Here is an 18,127-nt window from a genome sequence, read left to right on the forward strand (position 1 = left end):
AGAAAAGTGAGTGGGCAAGGAAAATCTTACCTGGACTTTCACTTGGGAAGACCACGTTCCCAGGTTATGATGAAAAAAAATAAATAATGAAGTAGTAGTAGTAATAATAATGATGATGACTGTGATGATAATGAGTGCTCTTGCAATATCTCTATTGCATCTTTAAGTAATTAGTTAACCAACATTAAGTGTGTTTTCACATTGCAGTGGACCTTTAGATTGATAACAGGCTCTTATATAGCTTTTTCTGGCTTTGGTCATTTACAAAATAAGGTGTTCTACACTGTGCAGTCTTAATCAGAACTGTAATTAATTGATGTGATAGGCTAGTGGATTAGGCCAAGACCAGAGCATTGCAAGAAAAAATGAACTTGAGGAAAACATGTTTCTGCTACCAGGATAACAAGACTCTCTTGCATTTCAGAAATGTGAAAATGTGGGAAAGGAAAAATCTGTAGTATATAAAAAAAAAAAAAGGAAATGTTTTCAAGTGGATATTTTTTAATGTGGTTAAACAACATTAACTACAATATTATAGCTACGGTGAGCAAAAGCAGCCATCTTGAAGGTTCTCAGAATTCTTTCTTTGGAATTTTTGATGTCATATGCCTGTACCGCTTACTTGTGTGTCAGTTTGGTTTGCCATAACTTAAACTTTGAAAGCTGTTAAGACTGTTAGGCAAGATTTTAGCCTGTATTAGTGGTCTCTATTGCAGGTGGATTTCGTGATAGGACAGATTCCATGAATGTGGATTTGTGACTAAATCCAGTAGTAATAGTGTATTTTGAAATCATAATTAAAAGTAAAACCACCACTCAACGTCAGCTAAATTCTTATGGGCTTTTTTTGGGCATTTTTCAGGAACTTCATGGGACTTTTGGGTAAGTAACATAAATTTATGTAACTAATTTAGGGAATAGAATCAGTTGTTTTCATTTGGGAATGGTGTAGGTTTCCATAGGAACCTGTTTAAACCTAATATTCTTTCCTTCATCCTATCTCAAGTTTCTGGATAGGTTTAATTATGCTAATACCAAACGTTATTCTGCTAGCTCATTATTAGTAGATCACCTCAGTTTTTTGGTGCTTTCTTTTTAAAATTCTTAAGTCTTTACTGGTCTGTTATATCAAATAACTTTATTTCATAGTATGGTTCTTACTCATAGTCTTTTGGGGTTCTGTCTCACTGGATATGTTGTGTAGTATCTCTGAATTTTAGTAGTTTTTCCCATTCATACAGGATAGGGATGACCATCATCAGGACAGGTCATTACAGCTAGCTTAGTTGTTTTAGAGGTTTATTAGACAACCTAATTTACTTTAGCAAAGCTACTTACTAGCATTAAAGACAGGATACGTAAGTCACCTACTTAGATATCTGTCTCATGTCAGAGACATTCAGAACAATGATTTTCAAATGCTTTCCCGTGGTTTCAGTCATCTTCTAGGCTTAAACCTGCTTTCATAGCATTTGAGAAGGAGGAGGTAGGGAAAGGATGAGTAAGGTAAAACGTGATAATATTTTTTTCTAATATTTACTCTTGTTCCTTAATATCATCAAGTGGAAGAAATTGTCTCTTTCAGTGGATGTTTATTGCATTGAGACTCTTTAAAGTGTGTAATTCGTATAGCAGATCAAGTTGATTCTGAGTAAATCACACTTTTTCCCATGTTGATCCATTCAGTCATTCACAAACTGCTGTGGTGTCAGACCAAGACAGTAAGAATCTCAACAGCATTGAGCATAGATTCAGGATAATGTTAGTTAACCTAAGTTTTCTATTGTTACAGGTATTTCATTTTTTTTGGTAGCGTTAAATGCTAGCACAAAGAAAGGTGGCAGCAAAAAAAAACCAAACTACCTTGTGTTGGTTCCACAAGTATTGCAAAAGTAACAAAGCTATAAATTTGTTTCAGTGGCCACAAGATTTTGCAACTGTACAGAAGTTTTATAAGCCCCTTTGAAAATACCTCACATTGAGCCTAAATGTAAGATCCTTGAAAATTTCAAGTCCAAGTTCAGTCATATGCTGATAACACACATCATTGGTATGAGTAAAAGTGAATAAACAAGTGCTCTAAAAAAAAATAAAATAAAATTAATTGTGCTGAGAACCATGTCAGCTTGGAATAGAAAATCTCTGCAACTTAATACAGATAATGAATCTCAGATTTTGAAAACACTAACAATATGCAAAAACTTAAGATTTTTCAGTGGAACACAGTTGTTTCCAATAACTTCTTTTCAGTGACATGTAGTTGAAACCTCCTTAACAATACAGTGATTATACATTTTTTTTGGTGTTAACTGGTATTTCTTATTTTGCATTATTCCTTAATAGAAAGTATCACAGCTAACAAGCAAAACTTCAGCAAATGTAGTCCAGGGACTAGTTTCAAGTATTTCTGGTTATTTTAAAAATTACTAGAAGTCATAGTGCCTCTTAATTGCTTTTGCTTGACAATACTGGAGTTGTTGAAGAGCAATAGTGCTAACAGTAAAGACTTGTGAGCTTTTAAACTTAGAAAACTATTTCATTTTCTTAAAAGTTATGTCAGTACAGAATCTGGACCAGTATTTAGAAATAAGTAATTTTAATTTTTTCCACAGAAAGAAACAGCAGCAAAGTAACTCCACTGGAATAGTTGTTTAAATCAATTTATACTGATTTTGTTATTAGTATCCAAGTTCATTTTTATAGAGAGAGTGCAAGGCACTGTTGTTTCAAGAGAAGCTTGCAAATTCTAGCAGTTAAAACTGCCTAAATTTTTTTTAGGCAGTTTGGTTTTTTTAAAAAAGACTATTAATGTTTATTCAATGTTTATTAATATGTACAACTTCATGTGTGTTCTCACTTATTTGACTTGTACTGTTAGTCAAAAGTTACTTGTAGATGGTAGATAACGTATTTGATTTTAAATAAGTGAAAACGTGTAGTGGATAGGAATTAAGAACTTGGGGTTGGTGTGAAAATAATATCTTCCCTAAGAATGCATAATTGTTAATATTTTCATGATCAATTTTCTAGTTTAGACAACTGTTTTCTTACCTGATGACTGAAATAAATATGAAACTTCTTTCCTGCAGTAACAAGAAGCTGTTAGTATATCTGCACAAGAACTACAGAAATAAATGTAGACAGATAGGTAAGTTTATTGAAAGGTTTTTAATCTCAAATTTCATGTATTAGGTTTTGAAATATAGAGCTCTCTTCACAGCATAACAAGTAGAAACAACTTTTTTCTTAATACTTCAATGTGGTGGTTTAGAATTTTATGTCTGTCTCAGGCTTGTGTTTTGGTCATTTGGTCTTCAAGGCTTTATAGTGAAGCAGTGGTATTCTCAAGTTTGGTTGCAGACTGGCTCAGCTATGGAAGACAATGTGGAATGTTGTTTATGTTGAAAATTTAAACTAAAGCCATTCAATATCTATTTATACATTTTTACTGCAGTCAGAACTTACATCAGTCAAGTACTAGTGGCTTTGGGACACAACTTTTGTTGAAACACAGTAAGAATATGCATCTTTTTTAAAAGAAACAGCTTTTGTTAGCTCGAGTTGCCTGGTACAGTATGAGAATCATAGGGAGAAGAAAGGCAGTTTTTCATCTCACTTAAAACAGATAAATTCACTAGGATCCTAGAAGGTTTATTAGATTCATGTTATGGCTGAATCTATCCATGGGAGTTTAACTGTGGCTTGTAGAAGAGGCTTGTTTGCCAGCAGCAATGCCAGTGAAGCTTAATGCATATTCTCTGTTCTTTTAAGAAAACAGTACTAGGTTCTGGTTAGTTCTAGTGGTGTGGTGAACAGGAATACAGTATAAATAAAAATATGTACAGTAATTTTAGATTATTTAATACAATTCTTGAAAAGTAACCCGTACCTGTTATAAATGGAGACTTACTTTGCACAGTAAGAGGTCCTTAGATTAATTGCTAAAATGACACAATAAATGGAGATGCAAAAGCACAAATCTGTACTGAGAATGCAGACAAATGCAAGAGTATGAGTCATACTTTGAAATAGCTCAACTTCTCTGGGAAACATGCAGTATTAAAACTGCATTAAGGATGATGCATAGCTAATTTTTGGCAGGTATGGCAGCACATCAAGCGAGAAAAGTGCATTTTGGGATGTGTGAAAAGAGAAACATTTATTTGCGTAAACAACTAATTTGTGCAGTTTCAAATTTAGACTTGGAAGTGGAGGATTCTTCCTTACTAAAATAATTTGGGTGATAATGAAAACACAAATAGATTGTTTAAGTAAGGTCACAGACAAAACCCAAGCCTGAATTCAGAAAGCCACGTGGACTGCAGCACTATGAGCTGAAAATACAGTATAGAGTAAGATTACAGCAGGAACCCTCTTGTTAAGAAATATTTTTAAAGAGGGAGATAAGAATGCAGCCATTCTCTATATACAGTTTTCCTTACGGTCAGAAAGTGAGGCACGGTGCACTTCATGATGCCAACAGAGGAAGTAGTTAATGAAACATGGCCACTTCAATGGCATTTTCAAGTATACTTTGTCCAATTGTATTTTAGCCATACAAACTAAAGCAGCAAATACAAATCACATTTTCCTTCTTTGAAGCACAGGAGAGGTATGATTGTTTGGTATTTATTTAGAATTCCCAGTCTGTATCATCATGATTTGCAGTAATATGTCCAAGTTCAGTCTCAACTGCTGTCGAGGGCACTGCCAAGAACTCTGATCTGTTATTTTGAATAGGAGGTGGTAACAGAGACAGTAGTGAATTCTGTGTTTGTTCTTTTATCTAGAAAGAAGAAAAGTTAAACATAAAAGTCTATATAACCTTGCATCTGACTTCACTAAAAGCATGTGAAATCGGAGCCATGTTCTTGAACGTTACAATATTGAAAACAACAGGATGAGAGGTTTAGCTTTTCTCACTCTAGAATAAGTCGAATCAGTCTTTCAAAACTAATTACATTAGCTATGCAGTTCTGTTTTAAATTAAGAATATTAATCATTGTTCTTCTTAGTTAGGCTGACTTAAGTTAAACCAACTTTATCAAAGAAGAAATGGATTATTCTTATGCTTTCCATACTCTATCAATACAATTTTGTTAAAAAAAACCCAAAAAAAACCCACAAAAACAAACAAACCAAAACCAAAAAATCTTAAGTAGATAAGCTGTTACATGATGGTTTTTGGCTCCAACAAATTTAATTGGAGTTGGATTACAAAATAATATTTTGTGGCTTACTTAGATTATAGCTGTGTCATTTAACAAAATGTAGTAAACTCACCTGCTTAAAGAACGTATGCGAAAGCAAACTTCTTGCTGATGGCCTGGATCATAAAATGAACAATATAATTATGTTTTGGAAAGTAAAATACTGCTTTTGGAAAATGAGCTAGACTGACAAATCAATTTAAGCCCTGTGGTTTTTCATCCACTGGACAAATGTGAAACATTAGAAAAGTAGCAACAATTCCTACATTCAATTTGTACTGAAGGCACTATTAAAGATACCTGTTTATTTTAAATTTTATTTTCACTTTTCTTTTAACAAGGGATTTAATGCCTCATTCAGGTGAGACATAGTACCAAGAGCATATACGTCAGATTTCTGCCTTTTCTTGGACAAGATGTATGTTTAAAAATTAATTTTACTTGTTACAGAGTACGTTGATATTACAAGAAATTCAGGCCGAGGGGTCAAAAGACTGTTCCCTTATCAGAAGGATAACTCTTAAATTACAAAACCAAAGGTAAGCGTAGTGTTTTGCATAGTACTCTGGTCTGAAATTCTGACTTTAACAGTATTCAACTAATTACTGTATCCTGAATTGTGGGCTATACTTGGTCTTAGATTGAAGTGACAGAAAATTAGCTTTCACCAGAAGGTTACCTTTTCTCAGGGTCCTGTTGCAAGCAAAGTTCGACCAAGTTGTGGAAAGCAGGTGAAAATGTTTTGGAAAAGGGAATTTGTAGTCTTTCACTGGTCATTGTGCGTGTCATGCTCTCACCAATTCCAGAATCAACACCTGATCGGGAATTCTTCATCCTGGATTCCCCACGGGGGAAGGTATTTATATCCCAAGGACAATATGTGGGACCTTTCAGCTTTTGCAGCAGCATCTAATAGAAAGGAATAGCAGGATAAGAGTTCAACAGCTATCCAGACCTATTCAGGCTAAGCTGTGAAACTCCAGGAATGGAAAGATTATTTGATCTGGAAAGAAGCACACATGTTTGAAATAGCAAAAAGCAGGCACCATCTCAGCAGTAATAGCATTGGTTTCTCTGAGTAAAACAAAAAAAAAAAAGTCAGAGTGTTTTGAAGTAGAGAGTTTAGCATCATACCTGAGTGCGAGGCATATCTTGATAAGGAACATATCCATTGGCTAATTCACATGCTGTAATTCCCACACTGTAAATGTCAGACTTCATGTTATACCCAGACAAATCCTGTGAGAGAAAGAAAACTCTACTGGATCACTGATGCCATTGAGCTGTGCTGACAAAAATACAAGTGTCTGCCTCAGGACAAGAATCCAATACCCTGTAATCTACACAGGATTGAGGCAATTAAACTGTGAAACCTCAGGCTTTATTCAGAAATCTGATGGTTGTACTGAAGACAAGTTTTAGGATCTGCGTGAGTTTCCAGGAAGGTCAGGTAAAGAGACAGTACAGCAACACCTTACCAACAGCTTTAAATCTGGTTCTCTTTAGGAGAATTACAAATTCAGTACATCTATGTCTTTTTAAAAGTTGCAGTTCAACAGCTTTCATTGTACTTCTACAAGCAGACTTAAGTTAGAAGTGGAGTACTTCCAGTAACTTTGAAGAGGAAAAACTAAGTGTAATTTATACTAACCTGTCTCAATAGTTCAGGACTCAGCCAAGGAAGCACAGATGTACTAAACTGGGGGAAATCATATACCACCTTTGACTTTTGTCCGTTGTTAACTAAACTGTAGAGGTTGTTTAAGCCAGAGAGAGAAACCAGCCCATCCCCTGAAATCAGAATGTGGCTAGCTTTAATATTCCTGTAACATAAAGTGGTAAATTTTAGTTATAAGAATTACTTAAAGCACTACTAGAGTAGAAAGGTTTTCATATTTCATTAACTTATACTGAGATGTTAGTGTGCCATCCTATTTAGCAGATTATTTTAATGGAATTTCTTCACTCAGTATGGGTTGTCTTTTTAATACAGCGGCAAAAGAAAGGAGACCTGATTAGCAAGAAAAAACTGCCAGAAACAGAAACTGGAGAAGGGACGTTCTTCCCTGCAAAGGGAATAAAGTAAGAAACCCCTTTCTATAACTCCTGTTCTCTTCCGCTTCAAAGGGACAAAGCCAGACAGATGTAACAATTGGCTTTAAATAACGTATGAATACCATTCTTGTTTTTACAAACTTGGTTCTGCTGTATTATTGAAAAAAATTACTTCCGCAGTCTGACATAAGGAGGAGTACAGAAAAAGGAAGGAGAAAACACTTAAGCTGAAAATGAGTTTTGAAGTGAAACAAAACTCTTAATAAATTGGATGCTGTAATATGATTCTTACCTATTGACGTTCTCCTACCTGTGAATGTAGCCATTCTGGTGCATGTAGTTTAATCCTCTGATTGCACCAAAGAGAATGTTCCCTATCAAAGCTTCACTCATTCCTTCAGGAAAGTAAGTATTCAGCAGGTGTCTAGCTGAACCTGGAAGTGAAAAAAACAAAAAACAACTTAGCTAAACCTAACAACTCTTTTTAAACTACTTGTGTATGCTTGCTTCACTGTATACGTTCATCAAGAGCAACGCTCTCATCTTTATATTGACTGTGGTGCATCAAGAACAGTTACATGTATGCAACATTGTTACATGTAACATCCTCATTAGGAAGCTGAGGAAGTATGGGCTAGATGAGGTGACAGTGAGGTGGATTGAGAGCTGGCTGTGTGACAGAACTCAGAGGGTTGTGATCAGCAGCACAGAGTCTAGTTGGAGGCCTGTAACCAGTGGTGTCCCCCAGGGGTCAATACTTGGTCCAATTTTTTTCAGTATATTCATTAATGACCTGGATGATGGCACAGAGTGTATCCTCAGCAAGTTTGCTGATGATACCAAGCTGGGAGGGGTGGCTGACACTCCAGAGGGCCGTGCTGCCATCCAGCGTGACCTGGACAGGCTGGAGAGCTGGGCACAGAAGAACCTAATGAGGTTCAACAAAAGCAAGTGCAAGGTCGTGCACCTGGGGAGGAAGAATGCTAAGCACCAGTATAGGTTAGGGGTGGACCTGCTGGGAAGTAGTTCTGAGGAGAAGGATCTGGGGGTCCTGGTAGACAGTAAATCATCCATGAGCCAACAACGTGCCCTTGTTGCCAGGAAGGCCAATGGAGTCCTGGGCTGCATAGGGAAGAGTGTGGCCAGTAGGTCGAAGGAGGTCATTCTCCCCCTCTAGTCTGCACTGGTGAGGCCACAACTGGAATACTGTGTCCAGTTCCGGGCTCCCCAGTTCAAGAGGGACAGGGAACTGCTGGAGTGAGTCCAGCGAAGGGCAACTAAGATGATTGAGGGACTGGTGCATCTCCCTTATGAGGAAAGGCTGAAAGAGCCGGGACTCTTTAGCCTGGAGAAGAGAAGGCTGAGGGGAGACCTTATTACGGCATACAAGTATCTAAAGGGTGGGTTGAAGGAGGATGGTGCCAGACTCTTTTCAGTGGTTCCCACTAACAGGACGAGGGGCAATGGGCACAAGTTGGAACATAGGAAGTTCTGTTCAAATACACGGAAAAACTTCTTTACAGTTAGGGTGACAGAGCACTGGAACAGGCTGCCCCCAGGGAGATTGTGGAGTCCCCTTCTCTGGAGATTTTCAAGACTCGCCTGGATGCAGTCCTGAGCGATGTGCTCTACGCAATCCTGCTTTAGCAGGGGAGTTGGACTAGTTGATCTCTAGAGGTCCCTTCCAACTCTGAAGATTCTGTGATGCATTCATCAAGCAAAGATCCCACTCAAGTCATGCTTCTGTTAACTAGAAGTCTATGCCAAACCTGTATTCAATCCAGACAAGTTTTCTGTTGGCAAAATTTGAAGTTGTATAAAGCCAAATACATCTCTCAATTATTCTTCCTCACATGGTGGGTGTTAGGACTAAGGGCAATGTAATGCAGTTCAAATACCAATCTTCACTGGGGAGGAAGATTATGTACAGAAGACTTCTCTAAACAAATGGTTTGGGAAAGTTTGGGTCTTTTCTACAAGACAGGAGATGCTTAAAGAAAAACCTCTCATGGACCATGTGGTCCAAATTTTATCAGCCCTTCTTCCTATTCCAAAATGGCAGTTAACAGTTCTTACCATAGGCCATGAATGGGGAGATGACCCAAAGCCAACTACCAGCTGTAAACACTGTCCAAAGCGTCATTACGTTGGGATGCTGGAAAAAGTGGGATAAAACCACCTCATTCTATGGAATTAAATGAAAGTGGATGTGTTAACCACAAGACAACAGTACTAAGGGCATTAGCTACATCAGTAATTAGTAGAAAGAACTGTTCCCTGGGTACGTTTATACAAAGTTGCAGGTGATGTGCATTGCCTGCAATAGAAGTGTAAATAACTTGCCCAAAATTTAATTTGTCTGAAGTGAATCTAGTTTGCTCATACTCCGAAGTTTTGGTGTTAGATACGGAGTACAGAACATGTTTGAAAGAAAAAGTTGTACAATTACATAAGTCTTTCTAAAAGGCCTGTCATCTGTTTTCTTCAAAAAGCAACTCTCAAGTTTATACATGCCTTGTGTTTATATTCTACTCCTTTGAAGGAAAAACTTGACTGAAATGACCCAGGAAAACACAAAGGTTACCTCTGTTTAGTAACCTCATACGTATTCATCTTCATCAGACTTGTGCAGAAATGCTGTTGCTTTACCTGTAACGCTTTCAAGTGCTCTTCAGAGCAATTTTCTAGGTCTGTGATCCTTACAGCAACTTGCATGCCTGTAGGCGTATGCCGTGCAAGGTAGACTGAAGTTAAGTTGTTGAACCTCCGTCCTGAAACCAGAAGCGTCTACCTTAACATTGGAAAATATAATAATCCACCACATGATTTCCTTCATATTTAGAGATAATTTTGCAGTTCTAAAATTGCAACTGATATCAGCATGACCTTTTCTTTAAGAACATCAAAAACTCTAAGTAGTTGCAGGAAAATATATCCCGCAAATTAATTAAAGCATGGCTCAGCTATTTTTAGAACAACTAAAATTGTTAAAACATTTGACAGGATCTATTATACATCTAAGTGAACAACACTTTTAGCCTGTATATTCACATAAATATATGCATGCACAGTTGCATTCGTGCATGCATATATTTATGTGAATTGCATCCTTTATGTGAATTGCATCCTTAGGACAATCAGCTCAGGTAGCCAAGTGACAAGACATGATGTTACTTAATGCTGTATTGTCCACATACCACAGATTCAGAAAACTTACATGCACGTGCACAAACATCAGGAGAGAAATTCAGGTAATTGTTGATTTGTCTTATATCTTAAAACAAGCGATAACTGAAACATGAGCAATGTTCTGCACTTTTTTCAACTAAGGAGACTCAAGAATACTCCTAGTCAGCTTATCATACGTTTTCCAAACATATTATTTACCGCAGTTAGCAATTACCTATTGAGAGCATGCACCTGCAGGAACAGGAAATATTTTAAGGTACACTTTTGTTACCTATTTCCAGCTGGAGTTCATAGTGAGAGACATTAGAAGAGCAAAATACAATTTCATTCCTTCCTGTAGATGGGGGAATCCAGTCTAGATCGGAATCAGCCTAACAGTAAGGAAAAACAGTTCTCAAAATTACTATGTAATTTTTAAACATTTGCATGTTTAAAAAGTAACGCAGAAATATCATTACTTAGAATGCTAAGATCAAGTACTCAAGTCAGAACATTCAAGCTGGTGCTTTTACCATTACACTGAGAGTTAGGTTTTATCAACTACTGGTATTTTTTGTGTGCATGTGTTTGTTTTGTTTTTAAAATGGTACGAGTTTAAGAGTAACACTTAGTCACCTATAGTTTTCTTCCAAAGTGGAAGCCCAAAGTACTCTGGTTATTTTTGTTGTTAACTTTTTAAGAAGTACTCCCTAGTGAGGTTAATTTTAATATGTACCAGCTTCGTATTTAACGGTGCCAGTTAATGTTTCTATTTTCTTCTTACCAGGCATTCATGGATGCTGCTCTGAGATAGCTCTTCTGGTCTGATTGATTCAACCGGTGTACGAAGAATACAGGAACAGTCCTTGAGAACAGAAACAAGTGAATTTTAGTGGAGTTGCTGCAATTTATTAAACATGACACTGGAAAAACATCAAAAGTAGCCCCTATAAGCAGGAGTTCAGAAAGTCTTCTGCTACAAGTCAGTCAAGCAAGAGGTTAAGAAACAGCACAGAGCACATATATGGCAGACCCAGAGTGAAGAGATACTAAACAGTCTCCTTCACTGAAAGCTGATTCAACATCTCAGCACTGTGGAAATCCCCTCAAGCAATACCTTTCAGCAGAACTTTTTCACATTAGAGTATGACTGGGTAACAAGATAGAACTGCCACAGATTTTTAAATACAAACTTACCAAACAAGACATGGAACCGCTTTAGATCAGGGGAAAAGTCAGATACACCCATTTATCCTAGAAAAATTAAAATAGCAATGTAAGCTCATACATAATCCTGTGATAAATAAAGTCTCTTTAATCCCAACTGTGAGGCATTCCTCTCAGTTAACACATACGTAGAACCCCCAAAATTCCAGCTCTGGGAAGCCTGCTTCTATTGAGCCTTTAAGCAGCATATAGATTTCAAACTCCGTACTGAGGACATGCAATACACGTTAACAGCTCAGGTTTTCCTTTTCGATTCATGGGTTTAGAGATCTTACCACCACCTCTGAACAAACAATTTAATTGCAAGTTAACTGCATAAGTGCAGAAAGTAAAAAGGAAGGAATTCATGCATCCCTTGCAGTTTGTAGGAAAAAAATTGTCCGTTGTTTTAAAGGAGCACAGCTGTGCTAGTCAGATCTCAGCTCAGCTGTGTGCAGCTGAACTAGCTCACAAAAAAAGCAAGCCAGAAGCAATTGCACTTTACATTTCACAAGTGAGAGAGGAAATGCTATTGTAAGGAACTCAAGTTTAAAAAAAAAAAAGGAGGGGATCCAAGTCAGATAATTTTTGCTTTACTTAGGCTACAGAAACAGCGTTAAAACTCCCTCACTCTGAAAGTCCTCTAGCAGACTTGCTTTCTAGTTGATGCTTTGGAGGATTAGACAGTGAGGAGAGAGACTCTGTCTAATAATCATATCAAAGCTTCTGAAGTATAGATGCAACCAGCTAATTTACTTTAGCTCCAAGCAGGTCTTCTGCCATGATGAATCCTACTTGTTGGCTGACATAAAGTCGGCTACCGGAGGTAGTTCTGTGTTAATACGTAATTATTGCTTGAAAGTTAACTTCAAAAAGGTGAAGTACTGTATCAGAAACTGGTCACTTTGTTTATCAAGGAGCTAAGCTTGAGTATATCCTGCATTTAAATTATGTATGTTATTTAATCAAGGCAACACACTTGAAAAGCTAAAAAGCTCCCACCACCCCATCCGCTGCCAAATATCCAAGCCGCTCCTTATCTTTAATTTTTTTACCCTGACAATCTCCTTGAAGTAAAGAAATACTGTAATTCCTTATTAAAGATGAAGAATGGAGACAAAAGGAGATCGTTAGTAGGTATTTGGTGCCTTCAGAGGATGAGGGCTTGACTTACCCAACTTCACTGAGGAAGTCTGTGGCAGCGTAGGAAAAAAAAATATGCTGGTGCTTCAAGATATTGGCCAGCATTGCAATGGGTACAGCATCCCTCTCCTACCTGGAAAGAAGGTACCTCGTTCCATTATACAAGATAACTTATTCTGTTACTTGGAATATGAAACCACAAAAGCTAAGCTGGAGAATAAAGTCTTAATAACTACAATAAACTAAAGTAAAATCATTGTAGAATTTGTTCAATGGAGTATAGCCAGCCAACAGAAATGTCCATGATCCACTTTTGTTCAAATAACATTACATTTGTAATATTTTTATTTTTGCTTTCGTTATGTAGTTTAACATCGTTTCCATTTTCAATACGGTTTTGGATCATGTCCCTAGATCAACCATTTCCCTGTTTCCACATCTTATTTTTTTTGTAGGGCGGGCAGTGACAGTGTGACACCGCCGAACTGACACGCTCATCCCAGCCTGGCCCAGGCTTCGGACGCAGGGGGAAAGGGAAACAGGAGGAGGTGCCCGTGAGCCGAGGGGCTCTGCAGCCCAGCGCACCGGTCCTGCAGCTCCTACTCCAGCGTTTGGCGCGATACAGGCACCACTCGATCGCCTATTCCGACTCAAGCCACTCGTCGGTGACAGAAGAGAATGCGAGGGAAGGACGTCCCGCAGGCTCTCCCGGGCGAGCTCCTCACTCGCTCCCTTAAACTCGTACCTCGCCTCCTCCCGCGCCTCCCCCCGCTCCCCCGCGGCGGCCAGGACAGGGCTGCGCCCCTGCCAGCGCGGCGGCCCCGGCGCCGCTCCCCACGGCCGGCTCCCCCCTCCCCGGCCCGGCCGGCCGGCCGGCTTCCCCGGCAGCGGGGCTGAAGGCGCGGCCGGCCCCGCGAGCCCCGGCGTCCCCGCCGCAGCTGGGAAGCCCTTGCAGGGAGGCAGCGCCCGCTTCCTACCCGCCGCCGCCTGAGGTCAGGGTCAGCGGCCGGCGCGACCGCCGAGCCGAGCCACCAGCCCGGAACCCCGCCCCGCTCCCAGCCCCTGCCGGAGCCGCAGGGGGTGGTGGGGGCCGCCCGCACCAGGCGTCCCGGCGCATTGTGGGGCTTGTCGTTGGCGCCGGCAGCCCCGCCGCGCCGCGCGGCGAGCCGGGGGCTGTAGTTCTGAGGCGGGAGCCGGGCGGAAGCCATCGGGGTCCTTCCTCAGTCGCCGCTTGATTACACGCGGGGCTGGCGGCCTTGGGCGGCGGCGAGGAGGAGGAGCGCCGGAGGAAGCGCGGGGCGGGTAAGAGGCGCTGATTCGGGGTGGCTCTGTCGCCTCAGGGGTAAATTAGCGAGCTCCCCCTTTTCTGCGCCCTCGCGTTAACCCTACCAGGGCTGCGCCCTCCCTCCCCTCTCCGTCGGGGCCGCTGAGCCGCGGCACCGCCCGGGCTGTCCCGGGGCACCCGCCGTGCCTGGCGCAGGCTGCCGAGGTGCAGCGGGCCGCGGCGGGCGGGCGGGCGGCGGCTGCTGGTATGGGGTCGGTTGGCGTAGGAACGGCGGGCCGGGGCGTGAGGCAGCGCCCTGGGCCGGCCCTGCGGCGCCGGGGGGGCTGCGCTGTCCCTGTGGGGTGGGTACCCGCCGGGCAGGGGAGGGTTTCCTCTCCCACAGAATTCCTCTCCCTTTCTTGTGCGGTAACGTGGAGAGATACCACGTTAAGCTTTGTCCGTGCGGTGTATGTGCCGAGATTGCAGTCACACGCGAGGCTCTGGCTGCGAATGGTGGCTCTGACCTTCAGCGTGGTGAGAGTTCCTTCCTGCCTTAGGAGTGCCTGTCATCGTACGGCCTCTCCCGGGAGGTTTGTGGCGCTGCTCTTAGAAGGCAAAGCTTGATGACATTGTACTTGTGGTGCTGCTTGCCTGTGGATTTGAGGGCAAGGACATTTTGCCTTCTACCAAGTTTTTAATCACATCATTGTTACGTTCTGATCAGCTGAGTAAACTGTAGTAAGAGCATCTGTCAGTAAATGTCTTCTAGTCCGTCAACCGTCCTAGTCAAAAAGTGCTATGTGGAGTTGTGACCTTGGATTTTTATTTTTTTAAATGGAATCTTCAGCTGCAGGCTGCTGCATACATGCTTATTTTTGGTTATGTTTCAGAGTTATTGTTGGCTGATGGTGAGAGTCTGATGCAAATAATTAATATACTAGTAAATAACTTTTCACACAACATTACAAGGCGACAGTCAATTTTAGGTTTGCTTTCAGAAACTTGTTATCTTTCAAAAGATGTATTTCTGAGTAAAAATAGGTAGAGTTCCTTTTAATTACACCTCTAACACTGAAGCTAAATTGAAAAAAAAATTCCAGTACCTATATCAATTTATCAAATTTCTGTTACAAGTATCTGAAAATACGACTACTCTTTAGTAGAATGTTGGAAAATGACAGACTTTTCTGATGGTGGTTTGCCTCAAATAGAGGAGTTGCTAAGATGAGTATTGTGCAGTAGGAGGGCTGTCTTTCAGGAAGGATAAACATATTCATTGACTAATTTTCCAAGAAGGTGCAAAAATAGAATTTTCACAGACATGGTTACAAAAGAGAAGATAGATCTTTTTATCTAGTTAGATTGTTAGTGGTGCTGTGGTCACTGAGTCATAGAGATCAGTCTGGTTTATTCTAATAAATACAATATTGTAACTGTTAAATGTTGAGCAGTGGCTGGGGTATGTATTAAGACACTGAAACAACTTCTGTGGGTGAATTCAGCTATGCATTAACTGAAAGCGTTAGTGATTTCAATTAACTTAAATGTTATTTAAGTTCACTTCAAGTATACTTTATAGAGAGCAAGCTTCAATTTTAAAAGAAGCCTCTAACAACTTTTGTAACAAAGTATTAGCACCACACTTGCCTCAAGAGCATATATCACATTTTTGTACTTCCTAACCAACGGACACTGGATTCATGACAGTTCTTTTTTTCTCTAAAAAAGAGATTGGTTCCCCTGGCATCATAATGTTACTATGTGTATACATTGCTTCTTGCAGGTAGACTTTTTCTCTTCTGAAAGAAGAAAACCTGCAAGAAATAATGTATACATGTAGTAATGTTATGATTGTGCATTTACAGAAAAGAATGAGGAATTAATAAAACTTGATATGGGTATTTCAGGTAGGTAGCATTCATAGTTTCAGATGAAGTTAGACTTCAGTTATGCATGTGCTATTTTTACAGTGTGTGCTAAGTGTGATAAAACAACCTCCAAGCGTGTAGGACTTAAAATATTTTACTGTCAAACTGTGGTATTCAACAGTATAGATGTATACATATACATAAAGCATAAATACACTTACTTAACACATAGTTTTGTCACTTAAGGAGAATACAGATTATTACAAGTCACTGACAAGGAGAAAAAGGGAGTCTGGCTTGGCGTAACTCTGGATAAAAAGGATGAGGGCCAGATTCATGATCCCCTTGATACTCATCATCTTCTAAGAGATGTTCTCCAGCCTCCCCTCTGAGCCCTTATCCCCACTGCAAATTAAAAACAATCCAGGAGATGGGAGGAGGGAGTGGGTTTTTTTTCTGACAGTTCCTTTCTTATACCATACTATTTATGGTTGAATGTCTGTTGCGGGTTTGCTTATGATTATTACACTTGTTAATTAGGGTTGTGTTGGCATACTCTTTTAAATTATTTTTTTTTCTTTACATGAGAGAAGCACAAGCACTAAGTAGGTTTCTGTAGGGATAGTAATGGCTGAAAAGGACAGGTGTTCGGCACGCAGCAAGTTAATTGTAGTAGACAAAGTTCACGTTCACATAGATTTGTTTTTCAGTATATAGTCCTTTGTCCTTCATCTCATACTATATAGTGTTGAAGAATTTGGCCTCTGCGTATTCCCAGGAATGTTTTGGCAGCAATTCAGGGTCATCATGTTTGCTATAAGAATAGAACTGTTTCATTAACGTTGAAACGCAAAGTATGTTTATTGTTATTAGCTGGCTTGACACCATTCTAATTTTAGCAATTAAAAAAGTACCGTGTTAATGATTAGATATGTTGTGGTTTTTTTAATTGCATATTTACGTAGCAGTAAAATTTGGCATCCCAAAATAATTGACTCATTCAGTTGGCTTCCTTTTGGAAAATGGATGTTGCCTTCTCTCTTAATCAAGTTAGAGTCTTCTTTGTTGTTGAAATTATGTTTGTGTTAGTTGTGGCCTGATGTCTTGCATCCTGTAATTGTACAGAGGAGAAGGTTTAGTTTAGTCTTTCAAAGTGCTTATGAAGAGTCAACCGCTCTCAACAAGTGAAAAACAGCAGGAGTAACAGGATACTTATGTTTGAGTTTGCATGTTGTCAAAATAGACGCTAATGTTTTGTGTATGTTTTTAACTTTTTAAGCACAAAGAAATTAACACACACATTTGTTTGTCTGTGGTTTCCAGTTGTAAAAGCAACTCATCTCACTTTTCTGTAATTCAGATTTTAATTAGAGTTCTCTAGTGGTAGAATGTCTTCAGAATTACATTCTGAAATAAGATGGCACAACTGTCTTTTTGCATCTATCTTGAATTGTTCAAAGCAGTAGTTACAAAGAGGCGACTGTAATTTTTAGTATTTTATAGCTGTTTCAACTTTTCTAAGGCTTTACTCAATATTGCTTTTGCAAGTTAACCTTGGCTGAGATCTTCTGAGTCACTGAAGGAAAAATTAATAAAATCTGTCATGTGGTCAGTAGAACTCATTTTTTTCTCTTTCCTACTAGGATCAAATCATGTGTTGAAGTATCAGTGTTTTAATGGAATATGTGGTTTCTATTCATTTTTTTTCTTTTTTTTTAACATATATACTGTGACATCTTACCGTTTATTAGACAATTGATGCGTGTCCCTCATAAAGCTTTTAACATGTTTTTCCAGCCCTTCTTGGTTTTTTGTTGGTTATGATTTGATTTTTGTACAGTTTAAATAGGGAGTTTTGTCAGGTCTTGTTATAACATTGGTGAACAATAAGAGTGTTGCTTGGGTGACAAGTGATAGCCCTCCCTGCTTTTTAGAAATACTTCTTGGTATGAATGGGCTCCAACATTGCCTTTCTTTTTGAGTTTCCTTTCCATTTCCCATACATAGATGATCTGGCAAACCTCAGAGCAACTTGGATTCTGTGGGGCAGATGCAAAATGCCTAGGACTAGTTCTCACTTCTACAAGATGTTTTTTTCTTAAGCATGCTATAGGTACTTCTGGTTTTAGCTTACCATTTCAAGCCGCATGATAGTTGAAATGTGAAACACGCATCATGGAGTAAAATTTAATTTAGAGAGCACAGAAATACAC

General features: G+C 39.4%; 2 protein-coding genes and 1 long non-coding RNA gene across 5 annotated transcripts in view; 2 read left to right on the plus strand and 1 right to left on the minus strand.

Annotated features, from left to right (window-relative positions):
- On the plus strand, positions 1–11,299 carry LOC134518155 (uncharacterized). Its single transcript, XR_010071885.1, has 5 exons — positions 1–882; positions 3,090–3,148; positions 5,661–5,749; positions 7,204–7,292; positions 11,221–11,299. It is a non-coding gene; the product is annotated as an uncharacterized LOC134518155 (long non-coding RNA).
- Positions 3,082–13,968, minus strand: STRADB (STE20 related adaptor beta). Of its 3 annotated transcripts, none has more exons than XM_063340479.1 (13): positions 13,760–13,887; positions 12,814–12,915; positions 11,631–11,687; positions 11,218–11,298; positions 10,726–10,825; positions 9,915–10,036; positions 9,342–9,420; positions 7,576–7,699; positions 6,862–7,033; positions 6,345–6,449; positions 5,890–6,119; positions 5,284–5,326; positions 3,082–4,786 (listed from the first exon to the last, which is right to left on the minus strand). In XM_063340479.1, exons 3-13 carry the CDS (start codon positions 11,640–11,642, stop codon positions 4,634–4,636), a joined length of 1,221 nt encoding a protein of 406 aa, XP_063196549.1. In that variant the 5' UTR covers positions 11,643–11,687; positions 12,814–12,915; positions 13,760–13,887; the 3' UTR covers positions 3,082–4,633. The 3 variants fall into 3 exon arrangements, with proteins under 3 accessions (XP_063196549.1, XP_063196548.1, XP_063196547.1); XM_063340478.1 differs by having other exon boundaries at positions 3,083–4,786; positions 9,342–9,450; positions 13,883–13,968; XM_063340477.1 differs by having other exon boundaries at positions 3,083–4,786; positions 9,342–9,450.
- Positions 13,948–18,127, plus strand: part of TRAK2 (trafficking kinesin protein 2) — a 27,490-nt gene continuing 23,310 nt past the window's right edge. Inside the window, exon 1 of the mRNA XM_063340476.1 lies at positions 13,948–14,084. The gene's annotated coding sequence lies outside the window, so the exon portion shown is untranslated. The remainder of the gene's footprint in view (positions 14,085–18,127) is intronic.

The sequence above is a fragment of the Chroicocephalus ridibundus genome, chromosome 7 (assembly GCF_963924245.1).
Source record: "Chroicocephalus ridibundus chromosome 7, bChrRid1.1, whole genome shotgun sequence".
NCBI classification, from domain to species: Eukaryota; Metazoa; Chordata; class Aves; order Charadriiformes; family Laridae; genus Chroicocephalus; species Chroicocephalus ridibundus.